Genomic DNA, 20,373 nt, shown 5'->3' on the forward strand with positions numbered 1-20,373 from the left:
ACTTCCAACCATGGAGATAGTTTGCTCTCCTTCAACTTAGAATGACATAATATTAAAATCTTTATTATTTGTGTGGGTCTTTTGAAAGGGATTCACAGAAAAATACTAATAAAGTATGAGTTCAAGTAATATAAAAGATTCATATTATCTTCTACCAATAAATTTATAGGTTTTTTTTCCCTAGCGTTAAACTTTCTGGCTTTTCAATTTAACGTGGGACTTAGAATCAAATCTCAATTTCTAATATTGTGTTTTATTAGCAATTTGCTAGTACCCTGAAACAATGGCGGGATTTCAAAAGCCTTCCGGCTTTCCATCATTCTAACATACACATCATATTACATACATAAGCATTTTATTGCTAGTTTTATATTTTTTAAGAAGCTTAGTTGTAATGTTTTTAATTCATTTTGTTTTCATTTATTTGATGCAAGTGGATGAGTGATAAGTGATGAATACGACAGAAAATACTGAGTAAGCAAGTGGATGTTCCTCCTGCAGTAGCTGAAAAGGGAGAATAAATAGTTAGACTGAAATGGAAAGGAACAAACAATTAAAGAAGTACAAAAACTGGTTAGACTTACCTCCAAGTTGACATTGACCACGTCGCCCGAACACAAACATAGTTCCTTTTGTAGTGCAACTCACAACAGCAACAAGGCAAGCTCATATATATGTGCCATAGTCTACTTCAAACCCAGAAAGCACAAGGTCGTGAAAAATGGGAATGTCATCGAGTTTCCTAGTTACTTTTGTAGGAATTATAGTTCTTGTCATTCTCATTCAAGCTAAGGGCCAACCAGGTTTGTTAACAAATTAAAACATGCATTTTCATTATATCATTATTATTTTATAAAAGTTCAGCTGAAGAGTGCCATGCATATTTTTGTATGTTTATGTTTTAGGATTCATCAGCATAGATTGCGGAGCTCAAGCAGGTGTGAACTATACTGAGCCGTCACTAGACATAAATTACGTTTCGGATGCAGATTTCATAAATACTGGTGTAAGTGGGACAATATCATCTGAAGAGATGAGCAGATACAGTAATCAACGACAACTGTGGAGGCTGAGAAGCTTCCCGGAAGGAAAAAGGAACTGCTACAAAATAAGCGTCACTAGAGGCTCTAAGTATCTCATACGCACTATTTTTCTGTACGGAAATTATGATGGCCGAAATATGTTACCCCAGTTTGATCTTCTTCTGGGACCTAACCACTGGGATACAGTCACTATATTCAATGCATCAAGGTCCCAATCCAATGAGATCATTCATATACCTTCACTGGATTTCGTACAAATCTGTCTAGTGAACACAGGCAATGGCACACCATTTATAACTGCCATAGAATTGAGGACTTTGAGAAATGATACATACGTCACTCAATTCGGATCACTCGAACTTTACAATCACCTGCGTTGCGATTTGGGTTCAGACAGAGGCTACAGGTGAAATCGTATTTATGGATTAAATATTTTTCAGCCTTAAAAGATTGATTGATTTTATTGTACTTTTCTAATTCTGCCACAGGTACTGGTCTGATGCTTATGATCGTTACTGGTTTACCTGTGACTTCAACGAAGATTGGACACGGATAAATGCTTCGATTTACGCTGATTCTCGGATCTATATTTACAAACCGCCAGCTATTGTGATGAGCACCGCAGTCACACCAGCAAATGATAGTGCTCCGTTGGTAATAAGGTAGGAACCACAACATGAAACTGACCAATTCTATGTGCACATGTACTTCACGGAAATTCAAGTGTTGACCACGAATCAGACAAGACAATTCAACATCATGATAAACGCTCAATCATGGTTTCCAAATTGTTCTCCAGTGTACCATGATTGGCTTACTATATCTTCGACGTCAGCCATCAGTGGAAAAGAACTTAAATTTTCACTGGAGAGGACTGAAAATTCAACCCTACCTCCCATCATCAGTGGCATTGAAATTTACAGAGTAATAGACCTACAGAAACCAGAAACATTCCAAGGAGATGGTAGGCGACGAAATTATCATATTTTAAATCCATTTCTTTTGCTTACGTTATTGTGCATGATCTTATCTACCGTTTACAATTTTTTTGTTATCATTTCAAACAAAGTTGATGCTATTACTACCATCAAGTCAGTTTATGCGCTAACAAGAGATTGGCAAGGCGATCCATGCGCCCCTTTAGCCTATTTGTGGGATGCTCTCAATTGTTCTTATCAAGGAAATGATTCTCCAAGAATCACAACTTTGTAAGTCCTCATTATCAAATGTGACATGATTATTATTTAATTGTAATTGTTCAATAAATAATCTTAATAATATAAAATTATAATCTAATAGTTTGATGAATAAATTTGTTAAGTATTTTGTAATTTTTTGGATTTTTAAATTGAATCTCTAATATTAATTTCTTTGTTTATTGAATGATAAATTTTATTTTTAATATTTTCTATTTAGTTTGTCTTTCTATTTTTACCCGTCAACATAATAATATAATTGTCACTTGTATCTTTTCCACTCAAACTCAATCAAATCACATATTCTTTGTCCAATCTCCTCCACCTCACCGATCAATTCATTTTTAGAGAGAAAAGGAACGAGTTTACCGATAAGTTGAAAAACACTACATGTTAACTCATCTTATTAATGAAAAAAAATCAAAAAGACACAGTGATTAGATAAAATTTAAAAAATATATATATTTTAAGCATTCAATCAAAGAAAAAAAATGTATGATAAACTTAATTAAAACTTAGTTAAGTGATGATTAAATGCTACTGTTCATATGGAAAACAGGAATTTATCTTCCAGTGGATTGTCTGGAAAGATTGACCCTTCAATTTCAAATCTCACCATGCTGGAGAAATTGTGAGTTTATCTGTTTCACCTGCTCAAATGAATCATGACCCAGAAAAAACAAAATCATATTTTCTATCTTTTTATTCTTTCATAAATATACTTTAGCTCAGAAGTCTTACCGTACATGTATAAAGACATATTAAAAGAGGAAGTTATTTGGCTTCCAGGGATTTATCAAACAATAGCTTAAACGGTGAAATTCCTGATTTTCTGTCACAACTACAACACTTGAAGATCTTGTAAGTTCCTTCATCGGTTATTCCTGTGATCCCCTTTATCATAATATACAAAGTTTACTATGTTTCCGATTTCTTTTTCAGAAACTTAGAGAAGAATAACCTCTCCGGTTTAATTCCCTCAGCACTTCATAGAGATTCCCTCACACTAAGGTATACATCTTACACCCATGACCTATGTCTTCTCATAGTCAGCTGTTGATTCTACTGAATATCTCGGCACAAGTTACACGAATTGAAGTATCTATAGAAAATTCTTATGACTTGTACGACTTACTGGGAGTTAAAATATAAACCTACTGTGAATTTATCGCAGTGTGGACCAAAATCCATATCTATGTGAACCTGATCAATGCAACCAGGAGGAAGACACGAAAAGCAATAGCATTGTTACACCCTTGGTAGCATCTGTTGGCGGGGTTTTGATTCTTCTGGTAGCAGTGGCAGCTATATTGTGGACTGCTAAAAGAAGAAAAGTGAAAGGTGATGCTACAATTGTTTAGATTCATAATTATTTTTTTTATAATTTTCCAGATAAATTTAGTTTTTTAAAGAACTGGTGTATGACATTCAACAGCTCTGACGGTAGAAAAGGATCAGAGTGAGAAATCACGGCAATACACTGAACAAGATGATTCATCACTGCAATCCCAAAAGCAGATATATGCATACTCTGACATCGTTAAAATCACCGACAATTTCACTACAGTTGTTGGTAAAGGAGGATTTGGAACAGTTTATCTGGGCTATATCGAAGACACTCCAGTTGCAGTGAAAATGCTTTCCCCATCTTCTGTTCGTGGTTATCAACAATTTCAAACAGAGGTAAGCTTTTTAATCACATTATACTAAGTTCCTGAGCGCAGCAATTAATATACTAAGTTAAAACATTGTTGACATTTTGATTTACAGGTTAAACTTCTTATGAGAGTTCATCACAAAAATTTGACCTCCCTTGTTGGTTACTGTAATGAAGGAACCAATAAGGGTCTCATATACGAGTACATGGCTAACGGAAACTTACAAGAACATCTCTCTGGTTTGCACCCAAAAAAAATATTTTGTTGTTTAAAATATGAGCAATAAATTTCCAAACTTCGTGGATATGGATATTTCTTCATTGGACAATTTTTTACTAGTCATATGACTAACATTTAGTGAACCAAAAGTATGTACAAAAAGTGATAGAACTTGATTACGCAGGTAAACGAAGCAAAAGAAATTTCTTCAGCTGGGAAAAGAGACTTCGTATAGCAGTGGATGCAGCCTCAGGTAAGAAAGTACACCAATAATATTCTTTTCTTAATTCTTCATTCCTCTCTAAATATATACTTTGGGCCTCAGGATTGGAGTATCTGCAAAATGGTTGTAAGCCACTAATATTCCACAGAGACATAAAATCTACAAACATCTTGTTGAATGAACACCTCCAAGCAAAATTATCTGATTTTGGTCTATCCAAAATTATCCTAACAGATGGGGAAACTCATGTGTCAACTGTTATTGCTGGTACTCCTGGTTATCTAGACCCTGAGTGAGTCCATTAATTATACTTTCTTGGAAAATTTAGTAATTCTATCTGAATGTTTATGTTCACAAACTTCTAGCAGAAAATAAATTGAGTTGCATTCTGTCCTACAGATACTACCTAACCAATAGATTAACAGAGAAGAGCGACGTTTACAGCTTTGGTGTTGTGCTTTTAGAGATAATCACAAGTCAACCAGTGATAGCAAAGAATCAAGAAAAAACCCACATAAGTGAATGGGTTAGGTCCTTGATTGCAAAAGGTGATATCGATGCCGTTGTTGACTCAAGGTTGGAAGGAGATTTTGACAGTAACTCAGTTTGGAAAACTGTAGAAATAGCAACGGCATGTGTATCTCCAAATCCCAACAGAAGGCCAATCATAAGTGTGGTGGTGAATGAACTGAAAGAGTCTTTAGCAATGGAATTAGCTCGAACTGAAGATAGAAGCACTAATACAAGTTATTCAGTTAAACAGGTCATCAGGAATCTGAATACAGAATCTCTTCCCCAGGCCAGATAAACGGTTGCCCAATGTAAGATGATTATAGTCATACTGTAATGTACCACTTGAGATTGTTTGAAGATGAACATTGCTAGGATTGATTGGTGAGTGAAATGGAGTTGCAAATAGAAGAAAATAAATAAATAATCAGTAATGAATTTCAATTTGCCATTGGTGTTATTTTTGCTTGCGTTCTTGTTCCGGTGAATGTAGTTTCATGTTAGTTTTTTCAAACTTACACACATCCCTCAATCTTGAATTGAATTGAACCGAATCGAACTGAGTTGAGCCGAATCAATCAAACTGAATCGAGTTGAACCGAACCAAGTCGAGTCAAACCAGACCAAACCGAGTCGAGTCAAACCGAACCAAACCGAATCGAGCCGAGCCGAATCAAACCAAACTGAATCAAATAGAGTCGAACCAAATTGAACTGAGCAAAATCAAACCAAACCAAACTTAACCGAGCTGAACCGAACCGAGTCAAACCGAACAAAAACGAACCGAGCCGAACCGAACCGAATCAAACCGAACCAAACCAAGCCGAACTGAGTCGAGTCGAACCAAATCGAGCCAAACCGAACCTAGTCAAATTGAACCGAATCGAATCAAATCAAACCAAATTAAACCGAACTGAAACAAACCGAACCAATGAACTGAACTTTTTCAAAAATATATATCTTTTCTACCTTAGGTTATTTTCATTCAAGCTATAACAGATTTATCACTCCAAGCACTTCCAACACGCCTAATTACAGCAGCTAGATTCAACCAATTCAGTTTACAGACCTCACGCTACAATTTCATACATCACACGCATCAACATGTATGACCCACTTACTATAAAGCTTAAACAAGCAAACCAAACAACACACCCATTAAGGAATTTAACATACATACAAATACTGCAAGCAAATTGAAAACAATATCTAGCTCCCCTTACCTAGAAAACTCCACAGCACAGCTTACAATACAGTTCTCTGCAGCACCTCACACAGCAAGGGCACAACCCCACTCTACAAATCACCCAAGTGGCGATAGAAACAACTCTTAGAGCTAGAACGAACAGAGGAAAAACGTAAAGAAGGGTACACTAGGCACATGCAACTTGCCCTAAGTCCCAAACAGCGGAGAACAATGAAGAGCTACTTACCCACTGAAGAATGAAAATCTATTCAGATGGTTGCGAAGGTCTCAACACCGTAGTCACCTGAGCACCACCTAATCAACAATGCAACGGCTGAATGTGAGGGAATGGTAGAGACAAGGTAGAGCAAGGTTAGGAAAAATAAGAGTTCTAGAAAGAGAAGGGAAAGTTGGCTAATGAACTCAGATTTTGAAATATCCCTTCTAAGGTCATGATGTCCTTAGTTTTACGAGTATGGCTGCCTCAATCTAAGGCCCAATAACCCTACATTTTCAAGCTCTTACACACATTGTCTAATTGATCATATACTTTAGTTAAGATTCTAATTTGTTATATTTAATATAAATATTAGCACAATTATACATTTGAAAATTTTGACAATGTATAAAAAAATTGAAAAGCTATTTGTATAACAACTTATTCAACAACAATTCTGGCGTTTATTTCTTTCATACTCATAATTTATTACACGTTATGAATAGAAGATAAAAGAAAAGATTACAAAATTATTGTATGAAATGTTGTATTTTTATCATTTCTAAGTAGACAGCATTCTTAAAAACTCAGTAGCAATCAGTTTTTCTGTATTCATATCAGTGCACGTACACTTTTTAGATTATAAAAGACGAGTTCCATTTTTCTTATAATTTGAATTTAGGCTGAATTTAGCTTCACCAAAGAAAAGTAAGAATTTCTAAAATGCTATTGATCTGCATAAAATTTCTAAAGTCTTCCATCTTCCATCTTCCATCTTCCATATATAAAAGTTCAGAACACATACAAATGGAAATATTTCTTGTTGATTTAATACACCCTCTTTTAATATAAGTAATATTTCAATTTAATATTTATTATTTTTAATTCTTAAAATGTTTCTGTTATGCTCTTTGTTTCTCTCAAATAAGGTCTACAATGAAGATAACTTTATGAAGTAGTTTTGGTTAGTGTGTGAGATCATTAAAACGACATTTATTATAAATAGGTAGAGATTATTTGTTAAGATCCATCCATTAGTTTTAATTACAATTTACATTGTTTGACCAGTGAATGCTCTATTATTTTTATGATGAGTGACAACTGATGAATATGACAGGAAACTCTAAGTAAGAAGCAAGTGGATGTTCCTACCATGGAGGCAGAAAGAATAATTAGACTAAAATTGAACCATGGAGGGTTCAATTAAGAAATGCGAAACTCTTTAGACTTATTACATTTAGGGTTAGTTTTTACTTCATAACTTCCAACCATGGAGATAGTTTGCTCTCCTTCAACTTAGAATGGCATGATACTAAAATCTTTATTTTCACATTGATTGTGTGAATCTTTTAAAGGGATTCACTGAAAAAAAAAATAATACTAAAAAGATATGAGTTTAAACAATATAAGAGATTTATATCATTTATAACTCAATCTCAAATACAATAAATTTATAGGTTCTTTTTATATATAACATTAAACTTTCTCGTTATTTAACGTGGGACTTAGAATCAAATTTAGATTTCTAGTATTGGGATCTATTAACAATTGGCTAGTACACTGAAACAAACAAAGGCTATATTTCAAAAGCTTTCCGGCTTTTCATCTTTCTAACATACACATCATATTACATACATAAGCATTTTATTGCTAGTTTAATATTTTTTAGGATGGTAATGTTTTTAATTCATTTTTGTTTTCATTTATTTTGATTGACCAATTAATTTAGTATTATTTTAATGATGCAAGTACATGAGTGATAAGTGATGAATACGACAGAAAATACTGAGTAAGCAAGTGGATGTTCCTACTGCGGTAGCTGAAAAGGAAGAATGAATAGTTAGACTTAAATGGAAAGGAACAAAAAATTAAAGAAGTACAAAAACTGGTTAGACTTACCTCGACGTTGACATTGACCACGTCGCCCGAACACAAACATAGTTCCTTTTGCAGTGCAACTCACAACAGCAACAAGGCAAGCTCGTATATATGTGCCATAGTCTACTTCAAATCCAGAAAGCACAAGGTAGTGAAAAATGGGAATGTTATCGAGTTTTGTAGGAGTTCTGGTTCTTCTCATTCTCATTCAAGCTAAGGGCCAACCAGGTTTGTTAACAAATTAAAACATGAATTTTCATTAGCTCATTATTATTTTATAAAAGTTTAGCTGAAGTCTCAAGTGCCATGCATATTTTTGCATGTTTATGTTTTAGGATTCATCAGCATAGATTGCGGAGCTGAAGCAGGTGTGAACTATACTGATTCAGTATATGGCATAAATTACGTTTCGGATGCAGATTTCATAAATACCGGTGTGAGTCAGACAATAGCATCTGAAGAGCTCAAGAGACGAAGTAGTCAACGACAACTGTGGAGGCTGAGAAGCTTCCCGGAAGGAAAAAGGAACTGCTACAAAATAAGCGTCACAGGAGGCTCTAAGTATCTCATACGCACTACTTTTCTGTACGGAAATTATGATGGCCGAAATATGTTACCAGAGTTTGATCTTCTTCTCGGACCTAACAGCTGGGATACAGTCACTATATTCAATGCATCAAGGTTCCAGTCCTATGAGATCATTCATGTACCTTCACTGGATTTCGTACAAATCTGTCTAGTGAACACAGGCAATGGCACACCATTTATAACAGCCATAGAATTCAGGACTCTGAAAAATGAAGCATATGTCACTCAATTCGGATCACTGGAACTTTACAAAAACTGGCGTTGCGATTTGGGTTCGGACATGATCTACAGGTGAAATCATACATATGGATTAAATCTTTTTCAGCATTAAAAGATTGATTGATTCTACTGTACTTTTCTGATTCTGCCACAGGTACTCGTATGATGCTTATGATCGTTTCTGGGTTCTCTGTGACTTCAAGGAAGATTGGACACGGATAAATGCTTCGATTCCCGATGATTCTTTAAATCAGACCGAAGAACCGCCAGCTATTGTGATGAGCACTGCAGTTACACCAGCAAATGATAGTGCTCCGTTGGTAATAAGCTGGAAGCCAGAACATGAAACTGACCAATTCTATGTGTACATGCACTTCAAGGAACTTCAAGTGTTAACCACGAATCAGACAAGAGAATTCAACATCATGCTGAACGCTGCTGAATCATGGTTTTCAAATTGTTCTCCACGGAACTATAGAACTATATATTCGACGTCAGCCCGTAGTGGGAAAGAACTTAAATTTTCACTGGAGAGGACTGAAAAATCAACCCTGCCTCCCATCATCAATGCCATTGAAATTTACAGAGTAATAGACTTACAGAAACCAGAAACATTTCAAGAAGATGGTAAGCCACGAAACTATCTTATTTTAAATCTATTTCTTTTGTTTACGTTATTGTGTATGATCTTAGCTACTTTTTACAATTTTGTTTGTTATCATTTCAAACAAAGTTGATGCGATTACTACCATCAAGTCGGTTTATGCGCTAAAAAATGATTGGCAAGGCGATCCATGCGCCCCTTTAGCCTATTTGTGGGATGGTCTCAATTGTTCTTATCACGCAAATGATTCTCTAAGAATCACAACTTTGTAAGTCCTCATTATCAAATGTTACATGATTATTATTTAATTGTAATTGTTCAATATATTTTTATTTAATTATAATTTTTCAAAACGAATAATTAAATTACAAATTCCTTTTCGCATAAATATTTGATACATGGCAATGAATATTTTTCAAAAGATAATATTATACGAATTATTTGACCATTTAATTATTATGGTAAATATGAAATAAAAAAAATTAATAATATAAAATTATAATCTAACAATTTGATGGATAAATTTTTAATAGATTTAATTAAGTTTTAAGAATATTGTAAATTTGGATTTTTTAATTGAATCTCTAATAATAATTTCTTGAGTGATTCTCCCTTCATCTCTCTTTCCTTTCCCTGCACTTCCAAAATTATATATATATTCTTCAATCTTTTATTAAATTAATTATTTTTTACTTTTCTCTTCTATTTCTTCAGCAATGGTCTCAGCATCCCTTTTATTTTTCAATCAGCTTTTGAAAGCCGACGAACTCTTAATCGGTTTTTAAAAACTTTTAACGGACTTTTCGAAAATCAGTTAAAGAAGAAATAAACATTTTGAAATATGTGCAAGGAATAAACGTATTTCATTTAAGTAATAAACATATTTCAAAATATATGTTTCTTTCTTAAAATTAAGTTTCTTCTTTAATCGGCTTTTGAAAGTGATTAAGAGACATCGGCTTTCGAAAGCCAATTAAGAAAAAGAATGTATTTGAAACCTTAATTGGTTTTCGAAAATTGTTGAACTCTTAACGATTACGAATGTCAGATAAATAACAAAAGGAGTGTAATGAATGAGACCATCACAGAAGAAAGAAAAGAAAAAAAGTTTAATTTAATAAAATGTTAAAGATTATATATGTAATTTTGAAGGTGCTGGATGAAGAAAGGGAATTGCAAGGAGAATCATTCTAATTTTTGTTAATGCTATATATATTTTTTTAATATTTTCTATTTAGTGTGTCTTTCTATTTTTACCCGTCAACATAATGATATAATATTGTTACTTCTATCTTTTCCACACAAACTCAATCAAATCACATATTCTTTGTCCAATCTCCTCCACCTCACCGATCAATTCATTTTTAGAGAGAAAAGGAACGAGTTTACCGATAAGTTGAAAAACACTACATGTTAACTCATCTTATTAATGAAAAAAATTCAAAAAGACACAGTGATTAGATAAAATTTAAAAATATATATATTTTAAGCATTCAATCAAAGAAAAAAAAATGTATGATAAACTTAATTAAAACTTAGTTAAGTGATGAAATGCTACTGTTCATATGGAAAACAGGAATTTATCTTCCAGTGGATTGTCTGGAAAGATTGATCCTTCAATTTCAAATCTCACCATGCTGGAGAAATTGTGAGTTTATCTGTTTCACCTGGTCAAATGAATCATGAGACCAGAAAAAAATCATATTTTATATCTTTTTATTCTTTCATACAAATACTTGCATGCTCAGAAGTCTTACAGTACATGTATAAAGACATATTAAAAGAGGAAGTTATTTGGCTTCCAGGGATTTATCAAACAATAGCTTAAACGGTGAAATTCCTGATTTTCTGTCACAACTACAACACTTGAAGATCTTGTAAGTTCCTTCATCGGTTATTCCTGTGATCCCCTTTATCATAATATACAAAGTTTACTATGTTTCCGATTTCTTTTTCAGAAACTTAGAGAAGAATAACCTCTCCGGTTTAATTCCCTCAGCACTTCATAGAGATTCCCTCACACTAAGGTATACATCTTACACCCATGACCTATGTCTTCTCATAGTCAGCTGTTGATTCTACTGAATATCTCGGCACAAGTTACACGAATTGAAGTATCTATAGAAAATTCTTATGACTTGTACGACTTACTGGGAGTTAAAATATAAACCTACTGTGAATTTATCGCAGTGTGGACCAAAATCCATATCTATGTGAACCTGATCAATGCAACCGGAATATACACAAGAAAAGCATTGTTACACCCTTGGTAGCATCTGTTGGCGGGGTTTTGATTCTTCTGATAGCAGTGGCAGCTATATTGTGGACTGCTAAAAGAAGAAAAGTGAAAGGTGATGCTACAATTGTTTAGATTCGTAATTATTTTTTTTATAATTTTCCAGATAAATTTAGTTTTTTAAAGAACTGGTGTATGACATTCAACAGCTCTGACGGTAGAAAAGGATCAGAGTGAGAAATCACCGCAATACACTGAACAAGATGATTCATCACTGCAATCCCAAAAGCAGATATATGCATACTCTGACATCGATAAAATCACCGACAATTTCACTACAGTTGTTGGTAAAGGAGGATTTGGAACAGTTTATCTGGGCTATATCGAAGACACTCCAGTTGCAGTGAAAATGCTTTCCCCATCTTCTGTTCGTGGTTATCAACAATTTCAAACAGAGGTAAGCTTTTTAATCACATTATACTAAGTTCCTGAGCGCAGCAATTAATATACTAAGTTAAAACATTGTTGACATTTTTATTTACAGGTTAAACTTCTTATGAGAGTTCATCACAAAAATTTGACCTCCCTTGTTGGTTACTGTAATGAAGGAACAAATAAGTGTCTCATATACGAGTACATGGCTAATGGAAACTTACAACAACATCTCTCTGGTTTGCACCCCAAAAAGACTATTTTCTTGTTTAAAATCTGTGGACTAAATTTTCATACTTGTTTTTCTTTCTGAAACCGCGGATATGGATATTTTCTCATTGGACAATTGTACGAGTAATATGACTAACCTTTAGTGAACCAAAAGTATGTAGAGAAAGTGATAGAACTTGATTATGCAGGTAAACGAAGCAAAAGAAATTTCTTCAGCTGGGAAAAGAGACTTCGTATAGCAGTGGATGCAGCCTCAGGTACATCAATAATATTCTTTTCTTAATTCTTCATTCCTCTCTAAATATATACTTTTGGCCTCAGGATTGGAGTATCTGCAAAATGGTTGTAAGCCACCAATATTCCAGAGACATAAAATCTACAAACATCTTGTTGAATGAACACCTCCAAGCAAAATTATCTGATTTTGGTCTATCCAAAATTATCTGAATGTTTATGTTCACAAACTTCTAGCAGAAAATAAATTGAGTTGCATTCTGTCCTACAGATACTACCTAACCAATAGATTAACAGAGAAGAGCGACGTTTACAGCTTTGGTGTTGTGCTTTTAGAGATAATCACAAGTCAACCAGTGATAGCAAAGAATCAAGAAAAAACCCACATAAGTGAATGGGTTAGGTCCTTGATTGCAAAAGGTGATATCAATGCCATTGTTGATTCAAGGTTGGAAGGAGACTTTGACAGTAACTCAGTTTGGAAAGCTGTAGAAATAGCAACGGCATGTGTATCTCCAAATCCCAACAGAAGGCCAATCATAAGTGTGGTGGTGAATGAACTGAAGGAGTCTTTAGCAATGGAATTAGCTCGAACTGAAGATAGAAACACTAATACAAGTTATTCAGTTAAACAGGTCATCAGGAATCTGAATACAGAATCTCTTCCCCAGGCCAGGTAAACGGTTGCCCAATGTAAGATGATTATAGTCATACTCTTGAGATTGTTTGAAGATGAACATTGCTAGGATTGGTTTGTGAGTGAAATGGAGTTGCAAATACAAGAAGAAAATAAATAACCAGGAATGAATTTCAATGTATACCTATTTGCCATTGGTGTTATTTTTGCTTGTATTCTTTTTCCGATGAATGTAGTTTTATATGTTAGTTTTTTTAAGATTAAACACATCCTTTAATCCAAAAAATTTTAAGTAAATATATATAGGTAGATAGATTTTTTATCTTACTGATTTATCATTAATGAGACTTCTAACTCACCCGTAATATTTAACCTCATGTTTCAAAATTATATATCTTTCCTACCTTAGGTTTTATAATTTTTAAAAAAAAAACATAATTAGAAGTTTGGTATAAACATTTAGAAAAAAAGAAATCCTCTTATCATTACTGTCATGATAGGATTGGAAGTTGATAATACAAACTTTAGAGAAAAACATGAACTTCAAATGAATTAGTCTATTCATGTTACAATTAAATAACAGAAATTTGACACCTTGAGTCACTAAAGTAAAATTCAAACATAAAACAAAACACTCACAAAGATAGTCATTATAAGGTTTTCAAATGATTTTCTAATTTAATCAAATACGCAAAGATTCGCATAACTTTTCAAACATTTTAATTCAATGTGCAAACTTACCTGAATATTGTTCTATAATTAAATTGTTAAAATCCCTCCTCCAAGGGTTCATCATATCCAAGTACAACCAACTTTGAACTCCAAGAGCTTATCATATCCACATAAAACCAAATTTGAACTAAAATTGCAGAACCCTCCAAAAGGGACTCTTTCAAAAACAGGCGTATGCCACCTAGTGGAAAAAACACACGGTATTCTTTACTAAAGGCAAAATAATAGTTTGTTGTGTTTACCTCATGGCTCCATAGGTCAGCATTGAAAAACATTTCAATATTATATTATGATACTAGATTTGTTCATATATTACCACTGTGAACTTTGTTGTAACATCCTAAAAATATAATATTAAACTATAAAGGAATTATCACATAATTAATATAATAAATAAGTTAATAGACAAAAATATATTGTTAATTTACAGTCATCTATCATAACCATAAAAGAAACTTTTTGCACAAAAAAAAGTGTCCAACGCGATACGAAATTAAATGGGTTGCCTTATAAGATTGATTGATTTGTATCCGTGTTGAGTTTATCAAGGAGGAGGTTCACGGGGAAGACAGAAACACCAATGACTCACACTTCCCAACAATCTCCCTCTCAAGGGTGAGTCCCTTCCACATAGGTACACTCCCTTTCCAACAGAAGCATTCCCAACAAATCACAATTACGAGTAACTCTTTCCAACCGTCGTTCATCTTAACGAGTCTGAGCTGGTCACCAAGATAAACCATCGGCTCTGATACCACTATTAAGAAAATCTCATTTTACACAATATTTGCTTAAAATTGAGCCTCCTATTCATTGATAATTGAAGAACTTTAAATAACCGTGACATTTACAATATTACGGGAATAAAAATAAAAACTGAAAACAAAATATCAATATAGAAAATCATAATCACCTATCCCTATTTTATCTGTATCAAAATCAAACTAAATATTACTAAACCCAAAATTAATAAAATAAGATTTAAAAAAAATTATTAATAAAACCCTAAAATTTAAGTTTATCTTAACAAACTCTCCCTAAACTTATATTCTTCTTTCCTACATTTGGAAAAACCTTAAGACAATAGGTGTTTTAACCTTTATATAGTTTTCTATTTTCTCAATTCTATTCAACGTGCGACTTAGACTCAGATGTAGATTTCCAACAATCCGCTTAATGTTTATGATGGTTTCTGGTACGCCTGTAACTTGGGCAACAATTGGAAACCACTAAGAGCTTCCATTTCTCATGAAACTGGATTAGTGCCGGGAGCTACTATCATGAGCACTGCAGTTGAACCAGAAAATGATAGTGCTCCGTTGGTAATAAGGTGGGAGACACGACATGAAACTGACCGATTCTATGTGTACATGCACTCACGGAAATTCAAGTGTTAGCCAAGAATCAGAGAAGACAATTCAACATCATGATGAACGGTAATCATGGTATAAAAATTGTTCTCCACTGTACCATGGAATGAATACTATATATTCGAATTCGATGTCACCCTTTAATAGTAAATAATATAAATTTTCCTTCGAGAGGACTGAAAATTCAACTCTCCCACCCATCATCAGTGCCATTGAAATTTACAGAGTAATAGACTTACAGAAACCAGAAACGTTTCAAGGAGATGGTATTTTTCATTTTTTAAATCCATTTATTTGGTTTACACTATTCTACATGAATTTAATTATCGTCAAGTGGATCATCAGGAAAGATTGACCCTTCAATCTCAAACCTCACCATGTTGGAGAACTGTGAGTTTTCTTTTTCTTTTCTTTTGTTTTATTTCACTCAACTGAAAAATCTCGTTTTAAATCTTTTTACTGTTTCCGTTATGTACTTATTATTTGTGAAGAATCGACATATATCTTTTCCTACTTGAGTCGAGATTCAAACATAGAAAAGGCTAAATTATTTGTTTTTCAGGGATTTATCTAACAATAGCTTAAATGGTGATGTTCCTGATTTTCTGTCTCAATTACAACACTTGAAGACCTTGTAAGTTTCTTCATTTACTCAATCACTATATACGTGATGTGATCCTCTCTATCAGATAATAGAAAACCATATTTTTTAGAAACTTGGAGAAGAATAATCTCTCCGGTTCAATTCCCTCTACACTTGTTGAAAAATCTCTCCGGTTCATAATATGGTTATTTATGTTGATGATTGTTAATTACTTATATTCAAGACAGTGTTTGAGATTCATATATACATGACTCACCCAATTTTTAAGCACAACCAAAATAAGTTGAAGAATATATTTAAATTATGGATTACTTCGAAACATAATCTTTCTGTGATTTCCATGCTATGTGGGTGATAATGCTAAATTTTACCATATGTTAAGCATCATTTTAGTAGCAAAATCAACTCCTTTCTAACTTATAACTTGCTTAATCCTCTTGTTTTGTCTTGTTTTCTTTATGTTTGTGTTTTTGGCTACTGTGATGTACTTTCATCAATAATCCCTTATTTTGTAGCTAAAAATGAGCTTGGAAGATTCTCCAACCATGTATAGAACTGGACCAAGAAGTTAGCACGGAGAAACGCTCGCCACACATGCAGGACACTCGCACAATCAGGACGTTCGTCCAAGATTCAGAACGTTCGTCCAAAAGAGAAGAGAGGGCGCTCGTCCAAGAGAGCGGACGTTCGTCCAGGAGGACGCTCGTCCCAGAAGCGGGCGCTCGTCCAAGAAGCAGGCGTTCGTCCAGGGAAGAGGACGCTCGTCCAGAGGAGAGGACGTTCGTCCCAGGCAGAGGGCGCTCGTCCAGCCAGGCAGAAGTGGACGCTCGTCCAGCCAGGCAGAGGACGCTCGTCCAGAACGCTCGTCCAAGAAGAAGACGCTCGTCCAGCCAGGCAGAAGTGGACGCTCGTCCAGCCAGGCAGAGGACGTTCGTCCAGGACGCTCGTCCAGAAGAAACGAGAGGACGCTCGTCCATGCAAGAGGACGCTCGTCCATGCAGGAGGACGTTCGTCCAGCAGAAGTGGACGTTCGTCCACTTTCAGTGTCCAGAGAGTTTCACGCCCGGGCGTGAGAAATGGGGCGCCCGGGCGCGACTTTTCGCCAGATTTGAATATTTCCAGAGAGTCTCGCGCCCGGGCGCGACTAACAGAGGGCGCCCGGGTGCGACTTTTACTGATGTGGCAGACAGCTTATTTAACCCAGAAACGCGAAGGGTTTCGGGTCTTTGGTCATTTGGAGGTGCGATTTTACGTCTGGAGCTCATGGAGGGCGTGAGGAGCTTGTGGGAACATCTCCTCCTCTTCTTTTGGGTCTCCTTCTTCTTCCATCTTCCATGTTGTAAGCTTTAGGGTTCTCCATGGAAATGGAGAACCAAACCCATCTTGTTGGGATTATTTGTAGCCTTTGAATTCTTGTGTAATTGTTGAATGATTTGATTATATATATGCCTTTTCTATCAATTGCTAGTATTCTTGTTTCCAATCTTAAAGCTTGCATGTAATGGGAACGTTCATGGCTTGATTTTGGGGTTTCATGGATTATGGGAACGTAAGATGAAATCTTGAACTGAAATAGGAGTCCTTGTGGGTCATTGATTCTAGGAATGGAAGATGATTCGCATGTTGTCTTAGATCCCAGCTCTTTAATGCGGGTTTTGCTTGTTAGATTGCCAAGGAATTGGGATTTGATAAGGAAAACCTAGGCTCTTTCACCTAAGGAATTAGGGCTAGAGTGTTTTAGTGGATTGACTTTAGTAAATTGATAGAGAGGAGACGAAATTGGTTATACACAAGAGTGCATTGGTGAAAACTAACCTTAACAATGTCATTTCATACCATTTCTAGTCTTTTCCATTTCCAAGTGTCTTCAATACCAAAGTCCAACCTTGTAATTATGTATGAATTTACTTTCCTGCACTTGTTCTGTATATTGATGTTATGTTATTGAGTCTATGTGAGTTGTTAATCGCACAATTCTCTAGTATTACGAGTCTCTTGGGAAAACGATACCCGGTCTTACCGGTTTATTACTTGAACGATTCGGTGCACTTGCCGAAATCGAGCCCAACAAGTATTTTTTGAGCTAACAAGTTTGTAGTGCCGTTGCCAGGGATTTGGGGGCTGAACCCGAGTCCCAGCAACGGCTATCAAAGTTAGTTTGGGCTTCATCAGTGGGTCAAAATCTATCTCTACGTGAATCTGGTCAAAGCGAGAAGGAAAAGAAAAACACTGTCACACCCATAGTAGCATCAATATGTTGGGTTCTGATTCTTCTAATAGCCGTTACTATATTGTGGATCCTTAAAAGGAAAAAATCAAAAGGTAATGCTGAACTAATTAAGAAGTACTTTTTATTAACAATTTACAAAAAGATTACCTTTTTAACCTATTATCTTTCGAAGTTGAAAGATTTCCATATTCGGTGGCAGTAAATCATCAGAATGAATTTCACAGCAATCCACAGAAAAGGATAATTGATAACGGTAATTTTTACCATTATCTTTGAACCAATTCTTGTACCAAATCTACCCTTTTTAAGCTTGAAACATGTTTAATCCTCCCTTTTTATCTAAGTTTGCGAATAAGTCTAGCTTAAGCGTTACATACAAGTTTTCATCATTAATTCCTCAAATTTGTAGGCGAATTGCAAGCTGTTAGAGAAGTACTGTATTTACCAAGAATGGGAGCAAGAAAAGGATTCAAAAGCAGGATCTGATGGAGCAGGAAAGGAAGTTCACGCCTAAGAGCCCAAGAAGAAGGAAGCAGGATACATTTTCTGCGCAAGCCTCGCGCCCGAGCGCGACCAAAAGGGCGCCTGAGCGCGACCATATGCGCGAGCTCCGCGCCTGGGCGCGACCAAGAGGGCGCCCGGGCGCGACCATCTGCGCGAGCTCCGCGCCTGAGCGCGAGAAAGAGGGCGCCCGGGCGCGACCTTCTGCGAGAGCTTCGCGCCTGGGCGCGACTGAGGAGGGGCGCCCGGGCGCGAACTCTGCTGACCTGGAACCCTAGATCTATTTAAAGCATTCTGTAACTGAGGGTGGCATCATCTTGGCGGCTGAAGCTTGGAACACCATTTTCGAACCTAAGGGAGCTGGTTTTGGGCAGTGGAAACTCTCCATCCTTCCTCCTTGGATCCCCATTCTTCCATTTTTCTCCATTGTAAGCTCAAGTTCTCCATGACTATGGAGAACTAATTTCAATTTGTTGGGGAATGATGTAGTTACGAAACTTTCATGTAAATGCACTTGGGTTTAATGAATTTAAGCTTCTTTCATTTGATTGTGAGTGTTTAATTTCCTTCTCTTAAAGCTTGTTGTGACTTGATCAACCATAGCATGATTCTTAGATTTGCTAGATATTGGAAAGTATTGTGTGGATCTTGAACTGGAATTAACGCCTAAAGGAGATTGTATCTAGGAATGGAGCTTGATCCTTTAGTTGTCATAAACCTCTAAGTGTAATGCAGATGAACTTTCTAGGTTGCCAAGGAATTGGGACTGCAAAAGTGAGTCTAGGCTTTTTCTACCAAGGAATTGGGTCTAAGTATAGTAGGAAGGTTGACAAACGCAATCAATTGATGAAGTAGTAATGTGCATTTGCATGATAGCGTAGTAATTACAATCATTCTCCAACATCTCATCCATATTGTTTCATTATCCATCAACCATTTTCAATCTTTTAGCCTCTAAGACGTTCATTTTATCGCATATTTATGAATGTAAATTTTATTACACTTGAATCATACCAAAATGATGTATTCTTAGTCTAAGTTAGTTAACTTATTATACGGTTTTAAAGTATTACACGAGTCTTTTGGGAAACGATATCCGGTCTTACCGATTTTATTACTTTGAACGATTTGGTACACTTGCCAAAGAGTTAACAATAATTCGTTCCAACAACGCAAAAGTCAAATGTACTCATACTATGATGTCCTTCAAATCACTAACAATTTCAATATAATTATTGGTAAAGGAGGATTTGGAACCGTTTACCTGGGCTTTATCGATGACACTCCAGTTGCAGTGAAAATGCTTTCTCCATCCGCAGTGGTTATGAACAATTTCAAGCGGAGGTATTAGTATTTAATCAATTTACTCTAAGTTTCTGATTTTGGTATCAAACCTATATGACTTTTATTTCCAGGTTAAACTTCTAATCAGAGTTCATCACAAAAATTTGACATCCCTTATTGGTTACTGTAACGAAGGAACCAATAAAGGCCTTATATATGAATACATGGCTAAGGGGAACTTAAGAGAACATTTCTCAGGTATTGGAATATAAATTGATTTTGTATGTTGGGCCTAAAAGATAAAAAACTCAGTATTAGCAAAGGCTAAATAGTATTCTAAA

At 35.2% G+C, this 20,373-nt stretch overlaps 1 protein-coding gene, 1 non-coding gene and 1 pseudogene across 2 annotated transcripts; 2 read left to right on the top strand and 1 right to left on the bottom strand.

Annotated features, from left to right (window-relative positions):
- The first annotated feature begins 686 nt into the window (after positions 1–686).
- On the top strand, positions 687–5,309 carry LOC108323654 (LRR receptor-like serine/threonine-protein kinase IOS1; annotated as a pseudogene).
- Positions 5,310–8,288: 2,979 nt separating this feature from the next.
- Positions 8,289–13,383, top strand: LOC108332961 (putative leucine-rich repeat receptor-like protein kinase At2g19210). The gene is given in 14 exon segments (XM_052870985.1): positions 8,289–8,358; positions 8,466–9,009; positions 9,092–9,564; positions 9,671–9,809; positions 11,118–11,189; positions 11,347–11,418; positions 11,500–11,568; positions 11,732–11,895; positions 11,978–12,234; positions 12,322–12,448; positions 12,629–12,697; positions 12,762–12,801; positions 12,803–12,882; positions 12,885–13,383. Coding segments are annotated over 14 exon segments (2,646 nt in total). The 3' UTR covers positions 13,355–13,383.
- Positions 13,384–14,181: 798 nt separating this feature from the next.
- LOC128194851 (U5 spliceosomal RNA) lies at positions 14,182–14,294 on the bottom strand. The gene has a single exon (XR_008246300.1). It is a non-coding gene; the product is annotated as a U5 spliceosomal RNA (small nuclear RNA).
- Positions 14,295–20,373: the final 6,079 nt, after the last annotated feature.

Source organism: Vigna angularis, chromosome 11, assembly GCF_016808095.1.
Source record: "Vigna angularis cultivar LongXiaoDou No.4 chromosome 11, ASM1680809v1, whole genome shotgun sequence".
Classification (NCBI taxonomy): domain Eukaryota; kingdom Viridiplantae; phylum Streptophyta; class Magnoliopsida; order Fabales; family Fabaceae; genus Vigna; species Vigna angularis.